At 46.1% G+C, this 21,099-nt stretch overlaps 1 protein-coding gene across 12 annotated transcripts in view; it reads left to right on the plus strand.

Moving 5' to 3' along the window:
• The window catches only part of gramd1ba (GRAM domain containing 1Ba), a 188,273-nt gene that overhangs the window by 67,852 nt on the left and 99,322 nt on the right, over window positions 1-21,099 (plus strand). For 8 of the 12 annotated variants that reach the window (XM_069182753.1, XM_069182754.1, XM_069182755.1 and 5 more), the window contains exons 2-3: window positions 7,320-8,410; window positions 18,107-18,184. In XM_069182753.1, coding sequence (XP_069038854.1) covers window positions 8,037-8,410; window positions 18,107-18,184 — 452 coding nt within the window. In that variant the 5' untranslated portion in view covers window positions 7,320-8,036. Of the gene's footprint in view, window positions 1-7,319; window positions 8,411-12,495; window positions 12,595-18,106; window positions 18,185-21,099 lie in introns of those variants that run through there. The other 4 variants (XM_069182761.1, XM_069182765.1, XM_069182764.1 and 1 more) reach the window with 2 other exon arrangements.

Below are 21,099 nucleotides of genomic sequence, written 5' to 3' on the forward strand. Positions count from 1 at the left end.
GGCAGACATAAAAACTGACCACAAAAAACCCTTCGCCCTTTTTTCATCTCAGTGAGCCATGATGTCGGCCAGCTGGGTGTTTTGATCTTTGCTGATGTGCGTGTGGACACAGAGTAGGATCTAGGAAGTCTAAAATTAGACAAATGCTCTGCTTAAGTCCCGTCAGGACCTCAGTCAGTGGTAATAACTAGCAAGTACATCAACACAGCAGTGATATGAAGCGTATTGTAGGTCTCTGCTGCCGAATGCCACTCGGTCTCATTGAGATGGTATGTTTCCCACCTGCCCTTAAGGACACCTGTGAAGTGAGCAGCAGAGTAAAGGTTTCGACGTGTATCCATCTTACATTAGCGATTCAGTCACAGAAGGCCGGCCAGCCAAGGCAGGTTGCCAAATCTGTATTAATACTGCATTGCACGGGTTTCTCTGCATTGAACCTGGGTTATGTTTCTTGCTCATCTCCCAGCCCAGTTTTATAACCCCTGGAGTTAAAATACAAGCTTTTCAATTTTTAACGCACCCCGCATGTGGCTTGTGGTGAGGAACGGGGGACCTGCCTGTCCGCTCCGGCTCGGGAGCTTCCCCGCCCTCCACAGTCTGTCCCGACTCGTAACGCGCCACGACCCCCGAGCACCGGCTCCTGGTTTATTAGTGTTGGCGGGGGAGTTGTTTGGGGAATTTTGGCTGTCTGTGCACCTGTGGAATGCTTCTTGTGAAGTGTGAAGCCTAAAATTGAAGTGCGCTCTTTATCTATAATGCATGCTGCTTTCCTTGTGCATCCCGAAATGAATTTGGTTGGAGCGGGCAGGCAGGAGAAACTGTGTGGGCGTGCGTGCGTGCACAGAGCCAGATGAACAGCCATTTTGAGAGCAACAGTAGTAAAGTTTAATGAATATTTATGCTGTTGATATACAGTAACAATAGTCCTGTGGGATGAAAACTCCTCTTGCAGTCGCGGCGGTGCCGTGCAAGGTGATGATGGTGCAAATCGGGTGTTTCAGTGGTACATATAATCCAGAATTGTTTCATGGCTGTTCCAAGAACAGGTGTCTCAGTAAATTCCCTTGACCAGAATCTAGTTTGCTCTGAGCTTATCTGAACTGCCTGAAATAATTTCATCTAGTTTCTGTAACTGCATTTATACCACTGACCATCTGTTCATTTTCATGTGCGGTAGAAAAGGTGTCAGAAGTCACTGGCCTGGCAATGTATTGAGAGTCGAGCACTATCGAGAATAAGGATAGTGAGGATTTGAAATACACCTGTTGTGGTAGATGAATTCTAATGGAAATGAAATCAAAACAACATCAAGAGCTAATACATTCTTAAAGTGCTTGATGGTGTTAAGACTGTTTTTAATGTTACCTTAAGAATGAGCTGCTTGATGCGGACCGCTGCGGGGCAGCGCCGACTACGCATGGGGGGCTTGTGATTCACTCCCCCGAGGCCCTGCTGATGAGGATCTCTCTGGTCCTCCTTCTGGAGCGGAGCCTGTGCAAATGCCATCAGCCCTGGGTTTGAGACACGGCTCCTGCCGAGAACTTGTGTCTCAATCAACACGGGGAAGCTGTATTAGTGCCAAATGAAAGAAAGCTATAATATTGAGCACCCCCGAATTACCATTCTTTTGGAAGCGGCAAGTCATCTGGGTGCCGCTAAGAGCAATGTAATGAGGTATGAGCTCATTTTCCTCCTCCGCTCACAAGCCCTCTTTACTGCGTTTTTCTAAATACAGCGTCGAACAGGCAGTCGTGAGCAGAAGCAGGGCTTGCTAAGAATAGCCCAAAAATGCCTGGGCCGTGTGCGTTTAGGCGAGACCAACATCCTACCTAAGAGAGCCGCGCTGTGGGACTGTGGAGAGCGGTGGGTGTCGTTACTCGTGCCGGCTTCCAGCTCTGCGGAGGAGTGATGGGGAGAGGAAGAGAGCTGGCCAAGCCAGCACAGGGCACGTCTGCAGCATCAGCAGCGAAAGAGACTGGAAGACACCAGCGGAAACTAAGAGGAAATGAGACTGAAAACTGGGACTGGGAGGCTCTTCTTTACACAAAGGGCTGTGGGGGTCTGGGACAAGCGGCTCAGCAGTGTTGTCTTGGCTTCATTTGAGAAACAGCCGGATGAGATCTTCAAGCTACTAGCAGCTGTAAACAAGAGCCTTTTGGCCCTTCTTACGCTCTTATGAATGAAAACCAGAAGAGCTGGGTCTATCAGAGTCAGAGGGGAGAACCACAAGTTACCTCTGCATAAATACTATGTATTAAATGAAGCAAGTTTGTGCAAATCAAAGTTTTAAATGTTTATTTCCATGAGTGTACTGTGGAGTGTAGGCCACAAAATGCATTTTCACAAAAAGCTGTTTTGTCACCTCCTAGTGGAGAGCAGGTGAGATCTGTGCATCACATGACCCTTTAGGGCTGTGTTGGTAACTGCGTTTGGTCAAAAACTGAACCTCAGTCTACAGGTCTGCTGCTAGTGAAGACTCCCATTTGCCAGTGCGAACGGTACATATTTCTGGCAATCTGAAATAACAGGTTTGACCCAGAGGTTCAGAGCTTTGCTGAATAATCAGTTCTGCGGGGGCAGAAGTGGATAGCCTCTTCACACAAAAGGAAGAATGGGAGCTGGAAGAGGGTAATATTGATTTTAACTGCAGTTTAAATGGTGCTGAAAACGGTCAAAACGCTGAGCTTGTCGTACTCTGCAGTACATGAGGGTTGCTCACAGTAAAACACTGACGGTCCACGCCCCACTTGTGCGTTTCACCTGGTTTGAACGTCGTTCTCTTTCTGTGCTCCTCGTATTTAAAAGATCTGCTGTGCAGTTCCAGTTAAGGTAGCCCCAACCTGATGGACGAGAAATTGGACTTTCTTGTTTTCCTCGGGGAAAGTTGTTTTAAACCAGACTTTCAGCTTTGAGTAAAACTTGCACATACAGTAAGCCATCAGTAGACCATAAAGAAATTAGTCGACATAAAAAATGATCTAGTGGGTCATTAGAGGCTGTATTTTTATCTCATTCAATGCTGTAAAAAGTAGCAGTAAAAAAAAATGGAACTGTATGTTTTACGATATGCATTTAGCAATAATCAGGTTTTTACTTGAATTAACTCTTTTACCTTCATAAGTTAAACCTGTAGTAATGTGTAGTTAAAGAGAGATGGTTAACTAGAAGATAAAGTTTCATTTAGAGCCAGAAGCAGTTCTCTGCCCACATGTCAATGGCCTTGTGAATTTATTAGTCAAATATTTGAACAGTACCTCTAGGTGAATATTCCAGTGGCTTATCAAACAGCCAGCACAGGGATTCCACCTCCTTGTTCTGAATGATTGTGATAACACTGTTTGCACAATGGGATTTGAGTTAATTTAGCCTCTGGGCCCTGATTTCTCAGTAATATAAATCACAGAGTGCAAAATTCGGCTGTGATCCATCACTGTTCATGACTTAATGAGCATTCCACACATTCACACAACCTACAGTTCACTAGAAGAAGCCAGTTTCTGACAACTTTTCAAGTGAAAAATGTAGCACGTCTGGCCTGAGGTTTTGCTCCTACCACAGACTCTGTCGCCAGACAATGTGTTGACAACCACACCTGCTCTGTTTTTGTCAGCTAGGAAGAGAAGCAATCACGTTCTGCGCTGAATCAGAGCAATATTCTGATTTAGATGTACAGCTTGGGAGTAGTCTTCACTGCTTTTCAGAGCCTGAAGTTCCTGTCCCTCAGCTGGAACTACAGCTGTTCCTGTGCTGTGACATCCAGTGATTTCGTTCCAGACAGCTGTAGATCTGTTCTGAGGAAAGAGCGAGTTCAAAGACCCTTTAGGTTTAATTTTGCAGTTTGAGAAAAAGTTAATTAAAATACAGGACATATTGTCATTTGGATCATGAATTGTTTCATACGACTATGGCTTTCAGCATGGGTTCCCATGTCTGTGCTTAAGGTTTGTAACGCTTTCCCATAAAACCTTTTTACAATAAAATATTGTAAAAAATTATGACTTGGCCAGTGACGTCTAACTTCTGCCTGTTAAACGTGTTTATGATCCACAGTTAATTGTCCGTACTTATTCATTTACAGGACGATTAACTGTAGACCATAAACCCATTTAAAAGGCAGAAGAGAATATGATTACAGTCCCATTGTGGCCTGGCTGAAGGTTTTTTTATTGAAAAAGTAGTATATTATTTAGCCACAAAAATGATATAAACAGTACGTGTTTCTTACTACAGATTTTGAACAGTCATTTTAAGTCTCCTGGTGTGAAATCAAAGCAGCTCCAAGAAAGGTGAGCTGGCATTTCAGACTAAATTCAAGAGAAACTCGTTGTTGGAACATACAGGAAACAGTACCGTATACAGTTTTGTACGATAAACTCTCGGTTTAACAGACTAATGGGGGAAGAGGTCCGTTATTGCTAAATGTCTGTTAAATGACTCATGACATTTTATCAGCCCAAAACACTTTTATATGAGAAAAAATACAGTATATACAGTACACTATATATGCTTTTTAGATCGTCTTTACTTTTTCAAACAATTGCAATCGCAGTGATTAATGATTAAAATGTTTTTTGTGCCTTCTTAAATTATAAATATACAAGCTCTTTATTTCATGCCGTAAATACACTGTAAAATATTCGCTAAAGGATACAGTAGAAAACACAACCAACACCCACCGTAAGCAATTGACCTCCCCCATAGGGCACCACTGCTAATCCTGAATTTTAAACCTACAGTATGTAGTATTTTACCCTGTTTTATTATTTTTCGTTATATTTTTACTTAACGGACGCTTAATGGCAGCGATCATAGTTGTTGTTCCTCTGAACATTAGTACATTGGTACATTTTCTCATTAGTAGTGCATTTTTTTTTTGGTAGAAACTTTCCATCGCAACGTACTGTACCTGAACAGATCAGAAAATGCAGTGAGACTTTTGAGGGACCGGCTCTTCTCTTTTCTGTACTGTGTTTCCTGAAGTGGGCTGACCTTCAGTGAGACGCCTGGCTGGAGGGGGTGGGAGCGGCTGTGTCAGTTCAGTGTTTCACAGCCCTGCCTTGCCGGGCCTGGGCCTGCTGTCCCCGGGGAGACGGCCTCTGCTCTGGCCGGAGGCTCCTCACCCAGTTTGTTTTAGACGGTTCTAAAACCGTCCTGATCAAACGGTGAGCAGGAGGAGCCCCAGGTCCGGTTCTCTCCTTTCCTTCATTTCCTGCTGCTGATGCCGTTTCCCCCCCCGCCAGCCCGGCTCCATTCCAGAGAGGGGTTTTCCAGCTGGGCTGACGGAGGGTCCGGTTCCGCTCAGAGTGGCTCGGGAAGCCCGTGACCCGTTCTTCTGAGCCAGTTCCAATGGCCCACTAGCAGCCAGCTCTTTGTTTTTGCGTTACTCCTGAATTCTCGCTTAGTTTTGTACTTTGAAATCTGTTATTGAGTCGTTCTGGGGAATTTCTGGAATATTGCCTCGTTTTCCGTAGTTATTTTTAAAAATGGGAAGATTAAGTCCTGCCTCCGATTTTGTTTTATTGAAATGCTATAGCCCTGAATATGTTTCCCCAGAACTGTAGCTGATGTGTGATCCGAATATACCGTTACTTGTTAAACTTGTGAAAAGTGAAACTTACTTTTTTTACGTGTACTTGGTTTTTAAGCCAAGTATCAGTTTGCTGATTCAGTTCCTACAGTAAGTAGTTTTTTACTTGGCACCTGTTCATGTGACTTTAGCTGTTTCGTTTTTTTTCCTGATGCATTTGGTTATTCAGTACTGCGTGATAAGTTTTACTTTTCAGTGTGGAAATAACATCATGAGGCAAGAGAGATACATTTTTTGTTTCCTTCTTTGCTTTACTTTGCTGTTAGATTGGGAGCCTGGATCCACTTCCGCCCTCACAGTAGACATCATACTAATGGAAGGCAGAAAAAAAATGCACTAAAAGTGGAGTTGAGGGCGAAGGTTTGACATTTGTACAGATGAGTCTTTGTCTTAAAGAAATACAATGTCCCAGTTTGTGCTCTTCACAGCAGATTTTGGGTATAACACACGGTAGTAGCTTAGAATAGTCCCATTTGTGATACTTTTTGTCTCTTTTGAAGAAAAGAGATATCCCTTGATAAACAACTGCCTCTGTTAACATACCGTGTGGCCCGTCTCAGCTGAACACAAATAGTCCTGCACGCTGAGGCTGTCTGCCTCTATTGCCACAGTACCTGAGCACATGGGGCTCTCCCGCTGTGAGTGAGTGTGGGGGTCAGCACAAATCGGGCATTCCAGTTCAGGGCACTAGTGGGCTAGTTAATCCCAAATGGGAATGTCTCATGTTTTGCTGGGCCCATTTATTCAGAATTTGGGATGATCTTGCTGTTGCTGTGCTGTAGGTTACTGTAGATCTAGGAGATCGACCCGACTCTCCTGCATCCTGTTGTTCTTGTTGTTTTCACAGGAAGTGTTTTTCTCTTTTACACGCATCTTGTGGCTGGGGTTTTGATGTAGTCTATTAAATGTGGATGTTTTTGTGTGGCATTTTCAGCGGCTGATAAATTTGCCTTTGCTGTGCTTATCCATGTTTAGAGTGAAATAGAAAGGCTCTGCCGAACTTTAAATGCCAGTTTTATGCCCCAGTCTCATTTGGTTAGAATCAAAACCAAATTGTTAGATGATAGGATTCAATCTGTTGTTGTTACAAGGAATGGCAAATCTCATGGATATTTAGACTACGGTTTCAGATCGTGGAGAAGGCGGCCAGTCAGCGTGCTCTGAGAGGAAGTTCATTACCAGCTCTGAAAGGCCGCCATTCACCAGATCCTTATTTATTCTGTGTGTCCCAGATGGACTCTTTTTAAAAATAAGCTTGAATCTGCATGTTGGCCAGGGCAAAGGAGGAAAAAAGAACTAGTTGGAAAATGACACCCTTTTAAATTTAAAAGTACTTTGTTTAAAAAAAAAAAAGTTTTCATTTTTTAAACAAAATGGTCTGCTCCGCTTCTCGCAATCATGCCTGAGACCATTTTTTGTACACACTGTAAACACCATCTGTAATGACAAACCGTGCATTACAATCACACACATAACTTGGCAAGAACAGCCACTCTTCCACCTGTTGAAGCAGCCAGCCCTTACAATAGACAATATCCTGCGACCAACAGGCTCCAAAGGACACGGCATGTAGTGCAGCACAGGGCCTGAGCAGAGTGCACAGACAAGTGTGTGCCGCTGAGCGGTTTTGTGTGTGTCCTGTGTGTGTGTGTGTGGCCAGCATGCGTCTCCTTTGCTTAGCCGGAGAGATCCCCTGCTTCGCCCACCCTGTCACCCTTACTCTAACCTCTAGGCTGCGTCCGGGCCCCGCTGTGTGGACGTCGCGAGGTGTGGGGTGTGTGTGTGAGACAGAGCCCCCCCCCCCGGGCCGGAACGCACAGGACTTGCACCTGAAGACCGCCCGCGCAAACGAGCGTCGGCAGCTTCCCAGGCCGGTCGCCCCCGAGTTCGGCCAGGGCTGCCGGTGCCCTTTGACCTCTTTCTGCCTGCGCCAAGTCAGGGCGCAGCGGGGGAGCGGGAGCAGCTGTCGCCCTGCAGCTCGGTTCCCAGGGGAGAGAGGAGTACGGTTACACTCCCGGCAGGCCCGCGTCTCATCTGCCGGCCCGAGAGCAGAGCCCCATTGTTATGTGACACAGCCTCTGTTCCAGCCCGCTCGCCGCGTTCTCAGCGGTATCGGCCCTCTGCCGAGGAGCACAGCCATCCGTACGCAGGACACAGCGCGGAGAAGACAGCAGGAGCCGCAGCCGCTGCGCCCCGAGCAGGTCCCAGGTGCTGGATGGTTTGAACTGTCATGGAGAACCTGCGTGTTAAAGCCCCGCGCTGAAAACGCCAAGTGGGAACCGGAGAAAGAGCGGGGCTGCGGTCGGCGCCTCTTCAAGCCTCTTGCTTCTGGATTTGGAATCGGTTCCTCTGGGCTCCGTTTGGCTTGACCGAAGAGCTCCTCTGTCCCCGCCGCTAAATTGTGAGGAGCCCTTGTTGCCCAGGAGTGACGCCCGGGAACGAGGGGACCATGACGGAGACACTCCAGCTTCCCGCCCTCCAGGTGCAGGTGCCGGGGCTCGGCGGCAACGGCGGTATCCTCGCGGTGGACCCGGCCTGGTCCAGCTCCTCCACGCCCACCCTGCGCCGCAAGCGCTTCAAGATGCGGCGCATGAAGAACGTGCTGAGCGAAAAGGAGCAGCAGGAGAACGGGCCGCTGCGCCGCGCGGCCTCGGGCTCCAAGGAGTACCTGCAGCTGCCCTCCATCGAGATCACCCCCTCCAGCGACGAGGACGCCCCCTGGTCCAACTGCTCCACGCCCAGCGCCTCGCCGCGCCGCAAGCGCTTCCTGCTCAAGAAGTGGCTGAAAGTGCGCGAGAGGAAGGAGCACGGGAGCGAGAGCAGGTAGGTGGCCGAGTCGGGGTTCCCCCCCCGCCACGGCGAGCCGCTCGCTCGACCACGCAGGCGCCACGGGACCTGCTGCAAAACAAGGGCACGTTCCTTGAAAGAATTGTCTTTCCTTTTGATTGCGTTTGTGTGCCTGTGTGTTACCAGCTGCCCTCCCGTGTGTCCTCCGTCTCCTCACCTTGCTGAGGAAAGTGGCCGATAACCAAGTCCCCTCTGAACTTGCCTTTCTTCCTCCTTCCCGGGGTAATAGCGCTGCCGGGCTTAATGCTCCTCTGGTAGCTGAGGTTCTTTCTCCAAGTGCCGCGAGGTTTAAGATCACTTTATTGGCCATATACAATTTCTTGCATTAGGAATTTGTCTTTTCACATACCCCGACTTGCTCTCCATGAGACACACAGACAGGGAGAGAAGCTTGGGGTCAGAGCGCAGGGTCAGCCATTGTACAGCGCCCCTGGAGCAGCTGGGGTGAAGGGCCTTGCTCAGGGGCCCAACGGAGCAGGATTCCTCAGATCCTCAGCCCCAGAGCCACCGCTCCGCCCCAAAGTTAAGTTTGAGCTAAGTGTGCGTTGAGCTGCATGCTCATTCTCGCGCGAGTATTCTGTGTTGATTATTTGCCTGTTAAACAAGAGAGATATTTCGCATTTTCAAAGCGGTTCTAATTGACAACACAAGCTCGGTGGAGTTTAATGATGCAGATACCGTGACACGTTGTTTTATTTTTCCTCCGTTTCCGCTGGTCAGCTTTGAGCTCAAGACCGTAGAGATCTGCTCTCATGAGAGAATCGCCACGCTTGTGGCCTTCGTGGGTTCTTTGTGGGTTTTCTTTAATATCCGGCTGCCAGAGGAAGGCAGAGCTGCTGAGGTGCTGTGACGGCAGGACTGAGACAGCTGAGGGTGTCCATTCCCTCCTGCGTGCGTTCAGGACGTTCCCAGGGCAGGGGCGGCCCTGCCCTGCTGGACAGCCTGGGTAAGCTTGCCGCAGCACGGGCTGACTTTAAATATCCCCCAAGTGCGCGGACACGGGAGCTGAGCCAGGCCTCCCCTTTTGGCAGCCCTGCTTCTTTTCCGGAGGCGCAGAGTGCCCTCTGGCAGAGCTGGGAGTGGGTCCTGCGTGGAGATGGGACCGTTCGATGGTTCGGTCCGTCCCGAAGCCGACCCAAGACCCGGGTCTGAGCCAAGACCGCGCACGGCCGTCGGATTCGTGCCCCTGCCAGTCCTCATCACTCTTCCGCATAGCGACGTTGCGTGGGCTCAGCTCATTAAGGCTTTGGAGATGAGCGGCCCCTACGTATGGTGGAGCAGGAGCAGCCCTGCTGGACGCACTGGCCTCAGAGGGAGAAGGCAGCTGAAGACGCTGGAAACTGCGGAGTTCAGTTTGGTGTCTGATGTTCAGCACAGGAAGATGGTCTGATCGTGCTGAGATTGTTGTGTCAGTGCTGACCTCTCTCTTCTCGTTCCAGGAACTGTGAGGGCGTAAAGGAACTTGTAAGGCCACCAGTTCTAAATGTTATTACTATGGCCTAGTGATAGTAGTCCTATGACCTACTAGTTGTACATAGAACCCGTTTGTGTTCTTAATCATTTTCACTGAATGATACAGATGTTACGGGTGGGCTGAGTCGTCACTGTGTCTCTGTCTGTTGAATGTCACACGGTGTGACTGATCCAATTTTGTAATAATTTTAGAATAGGTAAATATAAATGTAGCTATAGAAGCAAGTTCTGTGCAGAAAATGTGCAGTATTTCTTGAATAAAGGTTTTCCCATTAGAAGAGGAAATATAAATGTCCACATTTAGAGAGGATTTTCCATCAGCTGCTGTCAAGGTGCTGTCTGTGTGCTTCTCGGGATATTTTAGTTTTGCTGTTTTTAAGAGAGTTGGACAAAATAATTATCATGCTCGATGCCTGTCTGCCTGCACCTTAGTATGGGTGCCTTTGGGTTCACGTTTGCTTATATGAAATAGTTCGGTTCCCAATTACTGTGAAAAGCTCCAAAAGTTCTATATAAAAAAGCCCCATCCGCTTCTGCAGTGTCATTGTCATTAAGTTATTTTTAGCCTTCCTGTATTGCTCCCTGTGGTGTAGACAGGCATTAGCATTTCAAGTAAAACACCATACACAGTACCTGTGTTCGGGCCTGTCAGTTGAAATATCGTACCCCTGGTCAGAGATCTGCAGAGGCCTCAAAATCATTGAAGGACACAGAGAAGCTTCTCTCCTTCCTTCTCCTTCCTTTCTAGAAGCTTGAGCCACGGGGCTTGTCATGCTTGTGAGTGTGGAAACTCCATGTGTACAGGAGTGTATTTGTGATCCAGGTGAACATGCGTCTCCTTAGACTCATGTCTCTTTGCTGCACAGAGCGGACGCAGGGACTCTTCAGCCCTGCAAGGAGACATACAGTATCCTGTTGGCATCATCTCTCTGTTGGTGGCCACCAGGCCAAAGTCAAGCACAGTTCCTGGACGTGCACTGATGCCGTGCTTTCATAAAGTGAGACATACAGTACCTTGGTGTGTCTTTCCTGAACAAGTGGCAGTCAGGGAACATCCTTTCTCATGGTACTGTGCTGCATCTTAATGCTCTACCCTGTTTTGGTACTGTACCAGCCAGGGATTGAGAGCTGGCATCATCTGGTCCACTCCACTCTTTGCCAAAAAGTGTTTAACTCCCTAACATATTTTTATCATGCTGTGTATTTTAGACACAGACGCTACTTAACTCTAACAAAATATAGGCTTTTATCCAGACTTGAAACTTTGTAAAGCACACTTGTGAGCAGATGCACTGAAATACCTGTAGTTTTGTTTTTCAGCAAGTGTGTTGTATGGCAGAAACTAAAATGTTCTGACCGTAATAACGCCTACTGTGTGAAGAGAACTTGCAAAGAACGTTGACGTGTCTCTCTGCTGTGTGTTCAGTGCTGATTCTTCACTTCGTCACCACCACTCGACATCTGGAAGATGAAGGACACACTATTAATATTGAACAGGTTACATAAGCTACGAGCTGGTATTAACTGTCCAGTAAAATATTAATGTAGGCACGTTAAGAGCTATTCATCTCCCAGCACGTTAAGGGAAAAGAGTTGCACAGTTCGCATAGAAATGAGTCACTGAGTCCGTGGCTCACTGTGTGTGAGGCTAAGAGCCTTGAAGATAAGTGGGCTTTTTACAGTAGTTTCAGTCCTATTGGTAAAATCTGCATCACTGCATTCAATAATTCAAATGCATTTTTTTTTACTTTGCTGTTGTGTATCTCAAGTTAGTAATGAGTTCAAGTGCCTCTTGTCTTGATTTGTAGCACTTTAACATTTCAGTTTGGATAAAAGTGTGAGAGTCCTATAAATATTCCCCATATGCAATAAGCCCCATATTCATTAGCCACAATTTCTCTTGAGACTGTACTTTGGACACACAGTTTTAGATTTTAACTGTGTTTGGTTGAGATTTTAACCTTTGATTTTCTTGGAAGTCGAGTCGAGTGGCTATTCTTGTTCACTGGTGGATTAACAACCCAGACAGCAGCATCGTTCTCAGTTTAATCAGCAAAACCCAGATACGTGTGTTCCTGAAATTAGTCCCAGGATCTAATCCATCAACAATCACACTTTGAGCCTCGATGTGAAAAGCAAATATTTCTTTAAAAACGATTCCTAAAGACTTGTAACGTTTTTCCTCATTTTGCTGTTATAAGGCATTATCTTTCTGCACTTTCCTATAGCTGCAGTAAGTAACACTCTGGGTTAGTCTTCTCTTTTGATGTTATTTAATTGGTTTGCATCCTTACATCAGCTATTTATCACTGTCTTGCCTCGGGAACTACGGAATACAACAGTCCTGTTCACAAAAATGTCTTTCTAAAAGCACAAGGACTGTCTGAAGTATCAAGTGCTCCTGATAAGGTTTGAATTTTTTGGCCATTCCCAAACAAAAATCTGATTCTTGTACCGCAAGCATCTCCTTCCTGGTCTCCGCATGCCTGCTGGGCAGAGTTAATCTGTAAGCGCGTTGCAGGTTTAATGGTTAAGCGTTTCGAGGTGACTCTGGGCGCGATCTCTGAATCCCGGGCCCGGAGTGTGAAATCGGAGGAAGCAGCAGTCGTAGCTGGGGCTGTTCGACCTGCCCGGAGGCTGCGGGGAGCCCGTGAGTGGGCTGCGCTCAATCCTTATCAAAGGATGTGGTGAGTACAGCCGTCAGCTCCTAATCGCTCAGCCAGCGCTGTGATGAAGCCATCTACATCACGGGCAGGAATTTCCCAGGCGCCGACGCATCTCGCCTCCTAGGTTTTGTCGGCTTATACCCAGTTTGTTTTCTGCGCATTTCCACGTCTTATTGTTATTTTGTATCTCATCTGGGTTCGGTCTATAAGTCCAGTCTGTAAGGTGTGCACAATTAACACTGAGCTGAATGTGGTCCCTGAATTTGGCTTTTGATGCTTTGTTTGGCTTTTTTCCACTGGGGATGTTATGTACTGCACCGTGTGGAGCTCCTATCATGATTCACCCGTTTTCTAACCACATGAACATGGAGAGAACATGCAAACCTCAGTTCCCAGGTCTGGAACTGAACAGTGGAACTGAGCACTGCCGAACTCTGTACCACCATGCCACCCCATATCATGGTCATGTTCACTAGGTGAGACCTGGTACAGACTTTCTCTTAGTCATACACTCATATTTCTTTGCTGATCAAATAGATTCCCCGCCTGCCTTTCCTGTCTAGACAGACAGATGGCATTATGGAGAGGCCCTTGTGTTACTTCTGATTTTCATGACCCCTGGGAGGCAGGACTATAGCAAAGCAACCCCATTTGAAAGCTCAGAGCACAGGGTAAAGGTGTAAGAGCCGAGGATTCGTGATGCTGGGACGGCTCCTGTTGCCTTAAATAGATGCTGGACAGTGTGGGGAAGAACTAAAAAAGGCAAGTCAATTTTTACTGTATGGATTCAGTGCCTAGTTTAAATGTTGAAATAAGTTATAGCAGTAAGACGAGGTTTAGAATATTATTCTAGTATAATTGTAGTCACTATGTTATCAGAAGAGCAATCAGTGAAATTGCTGGGTTTAAAGAGGAACTGCAGTGCTATTTTTATTTCAGGGTTAGAAAGAATCAGCATTGAGGAGAGCATTGCAAACCACAATGAATGTTAAATGTACACAGTAATGCCTAAAACCTCCAATTTGCATTACAAAATGGACAAAATTTGCAGGTCTGCGCATATTGCTGTCATTGTCTGCAATTCAGAACGAGGCAGAAAAACATCCGGTGAGGTGAAGCGGCCCTACGACACTGTAAACAAGCAGACTTATGACTAATCTCTTTTAATCCAATGGAAATATTGCTTTTGACTTTGAGACTTTTCTCCGGACAAATACTAGTTGTTAACTCTGCATGAAGATCACATTTGAACGTTTCCGTAGTGAAATATCTGCTGCACCACCTGTGCTTATTTTCTCGTTCATCACACTACATTCTAGTCACTACAGTGACTAGTGAGCAGGAAGGGCTGCCTCACGTCACAATTTGCACAAACACTCCTTCTCGCCCGTGGCGAGACCAGCAGTTTGCAACAACATGGTGACTTCCAGTACTTTCACAAAGTCACAATTTTGTGCTTAATATGGAATTTCTAAACTTTTGCGATACTGTCACTTAATTTATTATGCTACCGAGGTTCAGTAACCGGTCTGAGAAATTGGGACTGCAGTTCCCCTCTAAGGGAAGAGCCTGCACTGACGGGATAAAGGGACTACATTGCTCAGTCCTTTGCTGTTATGTTTTAATGAGTCTTTTCAAGGTTTACTGTTTGGCTAAACACAGGAAAATGTTGACCAATGGAAAAATACAGTTAGAATTGCACTCTTGTTTTTGCTTTCCTCTGTCGGCAAACTTTTTGTTCAGTGAAACAAACGCGCAGTTTGTCCACAGGTGAAATTGGGCCTTCTGTACTGTAGTACACTGAATTCCTGATTTACCCCAGCTCAGCCAGTTAAACAGAGCAGGACAGAAGTTGCTGATACAGTTAATCTTAACAGAGGCTGGAACTGAGATTTTTGTCTGATTATAGTGTAGCTGATTAAACTGTAGCTGTAGCCTCTTAGCCTACCCAAACCCTTCTTCTCTGACCTCTCCCTACATTTTGCGCTCCGCAGTTAGCCTTCAGCTAATATGCCAACAGGTGACGCAACAGTGTGAACTTTGCCCTGTCGAGAAATGGCAGACTTCTGACAGGACATGTAGAAATTACTGAGGGTAGCAGTTTTTATTTACTGTGTCAGCACAAACACCGTCCCCTTCTCTGGGTAGGAAATAAACATGTGTGCAGGTCGACCATGAAAAAATAGTCAGGCCAGGCAGTGAAACATAAAGAGAAGTTTAAAGGTCCTAAATTTCCCAGGGGAAAAAACAGGGCCGCCTGCATTCACCGTTCAGTGCTGGAGAGGAGTTTGTAGACTGAGACGAAAACGATCTGCTCAGAATCCTTTCCCCCGCAGCGCACTTCCTCCTGCAGCTGGGCACTTCCTGGCTGTGATGGGCGTGTGCGGGGCAACCCCACCTCTGCTCTGACTGGCTCAGCTCGCCCCCCCCCCCCAAAATGTGCAGGGCACTGGTGCGTTCAAGCCTCGCTCCTTCTGCGTCTGACCTGCCGTTCATCGTTGGGCGTGCGCCTGGGAGGGTCCCTCAGCCCTCACCGCTCTGCACAACACTTATTCAAGCTCTCTGCTTTTCACAGTTTCACAAGTGGGGGAGGGGGGTGCCAAACTAAAAGCTGGTTACAGCTGGTAAGAGTTCACAGCTGTAGCGGGGCCGTGAGATGCCTTTTTTTCTGTCTGAATGTAAAATCCACTTGACCCATCTTCTTTTTTTTTTTTTTTTTTTGCTGTGTGAACAATTTAAAGTTCGAAGGCAGCAAAATAATTGAAATGGGTGACCGTCAGAGCATGTCAGCGCAGAGAAGTCTGGGAGGAAGAACTTTCTCCCAGCAGATAAAAAGACACCACGCCCATGTGGACTTGAAATACCTGCTGTGGGCAGGGTGGGTTGTGTAGCCTGGACCAGTGAAAACATAGCCAGTTCTGTTCCCCGGCTCACAGCCAGCCCTGGGCTTCCCAGCTCTCTCCCTGAAGTCACATGAGCGCAGCGGCTTTGTTGTGGGCCGCTGCCGCCCGGGACCGGCGCGTGGTTCACGCTCCAGGGATACAAGCACTTGGGTGGCGATGCGCTGCTGTGAGCACACAGGGCCTGAAGTGTTTCCCTCATGGGCAGTGCAGCAGGAAAAGCAACAGTGTGAGTCTGAAGTGCTGGTTTGTCAAGCTTAGTGACGTTATAGAAGAAAAGGGGCATAACCTCCACTCTTATTGCTTCCTTTCTTTTGTGCGCTTTTGTTGTGTTTCAACTTGGATGCGGGGTTCGATCAAAGCACGCTCCTATTGCAGTCCGACCGCAGCACTCCCAGGTTCTCGGTGCAAGGGGCAGGATTTCCTCACAAGCTGTGGCTGGCTTTCCTGGTTGCAAGACCTTCTTAATGCCATCAGGTCTGTAGGTCTGGATGCCTGGTTACTGACTGGCATGAACCAGCAGTCCCCATTCTTACCCACTCCGAGGGCAACGAACAGCCCCTCCTGCTGTCTGTCTGTGTGCAGAGGTGTCAAGGGGGCACACAGCAGACATTGCTCTACTGGCAGCCCTTTAATGTAGCCTGACTTGTATTTTAAACACAGCTGCAGGTGCTTAACTGCTGGCAGATGGTAATGTGCCACGAAGATGCGATGAGTCGATCTGCTTTGAGCAAAGACAGATTTCAGATTTTTGACTTTGTTGTAAATTGCTTTGGGCTGTTGACTGACACGGGCAATTAAACACGCTTTGCTGATTCGGTATGCTGTATATTATCAGTCAATGACAAAAGACGCAACATAAAACTACATGCAGAAGTTATTATTTTATTAAGATGCTGTTCATTTCCCATGAAAGGCTTCTTTATTGTTTGCAATAACAAGATTGCCGGATAATTTGTCTTTATCTACTTCTAACCAAAAACAGAATGTTTCTTTAGCCTTTTTGAGACTTGCAATAGCTCGGATATGGTCTGGGCAGCCTAGTTCAAGATATGTCAGTTTGGGATCTCTATTGATTTTGTTTTCAATAGATCAATTAGTTTTGTTTTACAGAGCAGCTGTATGTTCAGGTTTTACGAAGTACCCCAAATCCACAGATACAGTACATGTACAGTACATTAAAGTAGTAATGTGTGAAGAATAATCTAATAATTGTCATATCTTGGCAAGGAATTGGATTTAAGAAAGATTATGAATGCATCATTTTTTATATAAAAAGTTTTTTACTTCCAGATTTTGCTTTCAAAAATGGCTGAACACCGTTCAACCTTGCTGATCGTAAGGGGTCAATGGTGTTACAGCTTTCCGCTTGCAAGAAAAAAACACGGTCCGGAAAATTCCGCCCCAACTTAAGAGGTTTCAAGGGTCCGAACATCTTGTTAAATACAATCTACAAAACTCCTTCAAGGTGGTGTTGAATGTTTTTAGTGGGTTTTAGGGTCATAAATGATGGGTTTCTTTGCTGACGTGTACAGTATATACAGTATAATGTATGTTGGTGAGCTTGTAAGTGATTTCTCAAGAAAACCATTCTGACTGCTGAGCTGAATTTTCTTCCTTCTGTAATTTAAATTATACGGGTCGAATGGTTTCCTGAGTATTTTTTAAGTGGCACAGTTTCTGACTCTGTTGCTGTTCACATAGGGGCAGCTTCATTTCTATCTTCGTGAAAAGGAAGTCGCAGACTTTCACAACTTTGCCTCTCTCGGTGCTCAAGTGTGGGAAAATCTTGTTCACTCGAGTGTGGTTTGCCTAACGGACCGATCTCTGTCTGAGTATTTGGTTCATTTGCAAACTTCAAACAGTGTTGTTTTAGAACGGTCCATGCTTCTCATGTCTTTTTACTGAGGGACACTTTGTGCCATCACGCAGTTTTGTTTTTTGTCTCGTATTCATTCTAAGAGCCTGACTTTGACTAAAGCTGTACTGAATGAGGGCTCCAAGGAGTGAATCAGATAATGCCCTCTTGTGGAGCGTGTTAGGACTGCTGTAATGTCCTGCCTTGGAGAATACTGTATCTGTTAAGCTCTCTTTTGGCCTTTTTCTTGCCTTTAAAATTATATCAGTATGATGGATGCCGCTTGTGATTCTTTTTCTGATTTCCAGAAGAGAAAGCAAATTGTTTCCTTTTTAGACCGTTCTGATTGTGGGTGAGTACAGCCATTATGATTGAATTTCTGAGTGCTGTCAGTTTGTTAAAGTGTGCTTTGTAGTTCTGAAATAAGGCCATGCTGGTTTTAATCTGCTGATAAATTACTTGACACTTGAGAATCTTTGCCTCCAGTTCTGAACCGATGGGGAATGTTGCACGTTGGTTTTTTGTTTTGTTAAATAAGTTGATAGTTCTTCTGCTCCGGCTTGTCGTATGTTTCTAGCAGGAAGGAAGCTTGATGAACCACAGGCCGTACCTGAGATTTGAGCGTTCAATGCTGTTGATTGAAAGAAGGAAATAAAAAGCATTTGAGGATTTATTCCAGACGTGTGCTGTTTTATGGGTAGTATGCAGAGCTAGTGGTGCCTGCAGGCTGGGCTGTCCTGTCCTGATGGCTCCATGTCTGTGTCTTGTGTTACAGCAGCCAGCAGAGCAGCCAGCAGAGCAGCCATGAGGACGACTCCATGCGCTTCCTGACTCCCTTCATCCGCGAGGAGAAGTGAGTACCCCGGGCTGGCTGTGTGTGAGCGAGCCTGCTGCTGCGCCGGGGGCCAGCCCACGGGGGGGGGAGTGAGTACCCCGGGCTGGCTGCGTGTGAGCGAGCCTGCTGCTGCGCTGGGGGCCAGTCCGCGGGGGGAAGAGGGCCCAAGTGGCCGAGGCTGAGGTTACAGAGCTTGACCAGACTGACTGCTTCGCTGCAGAGAGGGGTGGCAGGAGGACAGTTATGCACATACAGCGGGGGAAGTTTTCTTTTGGATCCACAGAAGCAATGTTCTGTAAACGCGATTTTAAAAGAAACTTCACTCACGTCCACTCACGGTGTTTCAGTTATCAATGCTTGGAGCTGAAGGTGACCTGTCAGTAGTGGTGTTGTGTATCCTGCAGGCCTTGTCCCACTCTCTCCGTCACTGTGTCTAAGATACGTGTTGAACTTGTGACAGATCTGGCCGCCTGGTCCTTACAGTACTGTGGCAGCAGCAGGGGCCTGATGTTGAGCTCCAAGCTGCTGCTTCTGCTGTGCAACACAGCGCCACCCCATTTTGATTGATTGATTGGTTCATCACTTAATCGTTTAAATTCTAAGATCAGCTGTCTTTTATAAAATATCTTCCAATGTTTCAAATTCTTATGAAAACCACAAGTTGACCAATGTCTTGTCAACCACAAGTTGACCAATGTCTTGTGGTTTTCAGGAGAAGACCTATTTTGACAATAAGACCTAACAGTTGCAAATCTGAAAATGTATTTTATGTTAATCATTTGTGTATCACAGCATGCTTGCTAATAAGCTGAATGTATTAGTGGCTAGTTTAATATTCATTTGGTTTTTAATTATTACAGCAATGTTGTAAATGCATTTTCTTTATAAGTGCGCTTTCTCTCTTGCTGGTTTGTATCTGATGGTATAAGAAAGTTGTGATGAGCACAGGCCTGAAAGATCCAGGGCCCGTCAGACAGTCCAGACACTGACCTCTGCTGAGTCTGTGGCTGTATTTCCTCCACATTGCTTTCGGTTATATCCTGCTGTACACACTAGAGGGCACCATTTCTCCAGAGCTGTGTCTCTCCTTTGCCTCTGTGGTTTCTATCTGCGGTAATTCTACTTTGAATTTTCTGGGAGAAGCCTGGGTGCCACATAGAGAGAGAGAGATGAGCTCACAGTGATAATATTAATGATATTGATATTAACGGTGATAATAATGGCACAAATTTTAGAGCATGAATTTTACAGAAAACTGGTGCTTTAAAAGGATGCGCAAGCAATAGTGGATTAAATGCACCTTTCAGACTTACCATGTTTTGGGGAGTTCTAGCTGCCATAACACTGTCAAGGCACAACCTGATACTTTACAAGCAAACAGCCACCGAAATCGCAAGTGTGGTGACTCTGAAATGCCTCATCAAGTGTCACTGTACTCCGCTGTGAAATCTGTGTTCTCTTGTTGGGTCACCAACTGCAGTGGACGAGGTGCTTGTGTGTGTGGACTATTGCAGTGGAGCAGAGTGGTTCTGGTCTTGTCAAAGCACATAGTGTCCAATCAGACCTAACCTGCAAGTCTTTGGAAAGTGGGAGAAGTCCTCGGAAATCTCAGAATGTGCCAACTCCACACAGCCAGACCCCGCAGTCCAGAATCAGACTGGAGGTGTGAGGCAGTAGTGCTAGTCTCCATGATGCTCTGCCATGTGTGAGCTTGGCCTGCTTCGGCAGGGGCCAGTTAGCTACAGCGCACATGTAATTGTGTGCACGTGTTCAGGCACCCCTGGTTAAACATTGTTTCAGTGAATCTCTAAGTGAAAAGAAGGTGACGCAGCCCCTACATGGTACAGAGTTAAACCCAATATCTCTCTGCAAATTATAATTGGAAAAAATAAATGGAAAAGAATAAAAAGTGAATGTGACAATGCAAATGTTTAGGCACCTTTCCAGTTGAATTGTTACCACTTTTTAATTTGTATTTGTGTTTTTCAAAGGCCTTAAAACATAATTGACTCATTATGCCAGGTCAAGACAATTTCAGGGTTGAATAGATACTCTGGCCCTTTAACCACTCAGGTTCTGATTGTTGTTCTGCCTTCATTTCAAGGTCATGGGCTCCTCCAGTCAGCTGTCTGAGGACTTTAAAATAAAAATAATTCACTCTCATCAAGCGGGGGGGGGGGCTACAGATACCTTCCAGCTTGCAATTTTAACTGTCAGAAAAATCGTTAAGTAATGGAAGTTGAAGGGAACGGTTGAAGTCATGCCAAGACCAAGACACATCTCTGCTACAGCTGCTTGACAACTGATCTGCAAACCAGAACACGCAGATTGCTGCAAATGACCTGCAGAAAAGCTTAGCTGACAACAGAGTAGTTGTCCACAGGTCCACAGTATAGTATTTGCTTACACAAATATGATGTGCATGGGAGAGTCGTCAGAAGGAAACCTTTTCTGCAATGTCATCTCAAAAGCCACGCCTGAACTAAACCTTGGTAAGCCGGAAAAGTGCTGTGGACTGATGAAATAAAAATTGTACTTGTTAGCCGTTGGAATGGATTCAACTACATACAGTATTAGCAAATCTTAGATGCTAATATCTTCGAGTCGGTAAAGAAATTGAAGCTGGAAACAGGTTGGATATTTCAGAAAGACAGTGATCTGAAACATACCATAAATCAGCCTTAAAGTACTTAATGGAAGGAAAGATGAAGGTTTTGGAATGGGCTGCACAGTCCCCAGTCTTGAGTATTATTGGAAATCTATGGGGAGATCTCAAACAAGCATTGCATGAAAGTCTCTTAGCTGGCTACAGGAAACCTTTGGAAGCTGTGATTTCTGCCAATGGAGTTGTTACTAAGTGCTGACTAACAGCGTGCCAAAACATTTGCACATGCCATGTTCACCGTTTTATATATTTTTAATTAGAATATCTA

This window comes from Lepisosteus oculatus, chromosome 23 (genome assembly GCF_040954835.1).
Source record: "Lepisosteus oculatus isolate fLepOcu1 chromosome 23, fLepOcu1.hap2, whole genome shotgun sequence".
In the NCBI taxonomy this organism is placed as follows: Eukaryota; Metazoa; Chordata; class Actinopteri; order Semionotiformes; family Lepisosteidae; genus Lepisosteus; species Lepisosteus oculatus.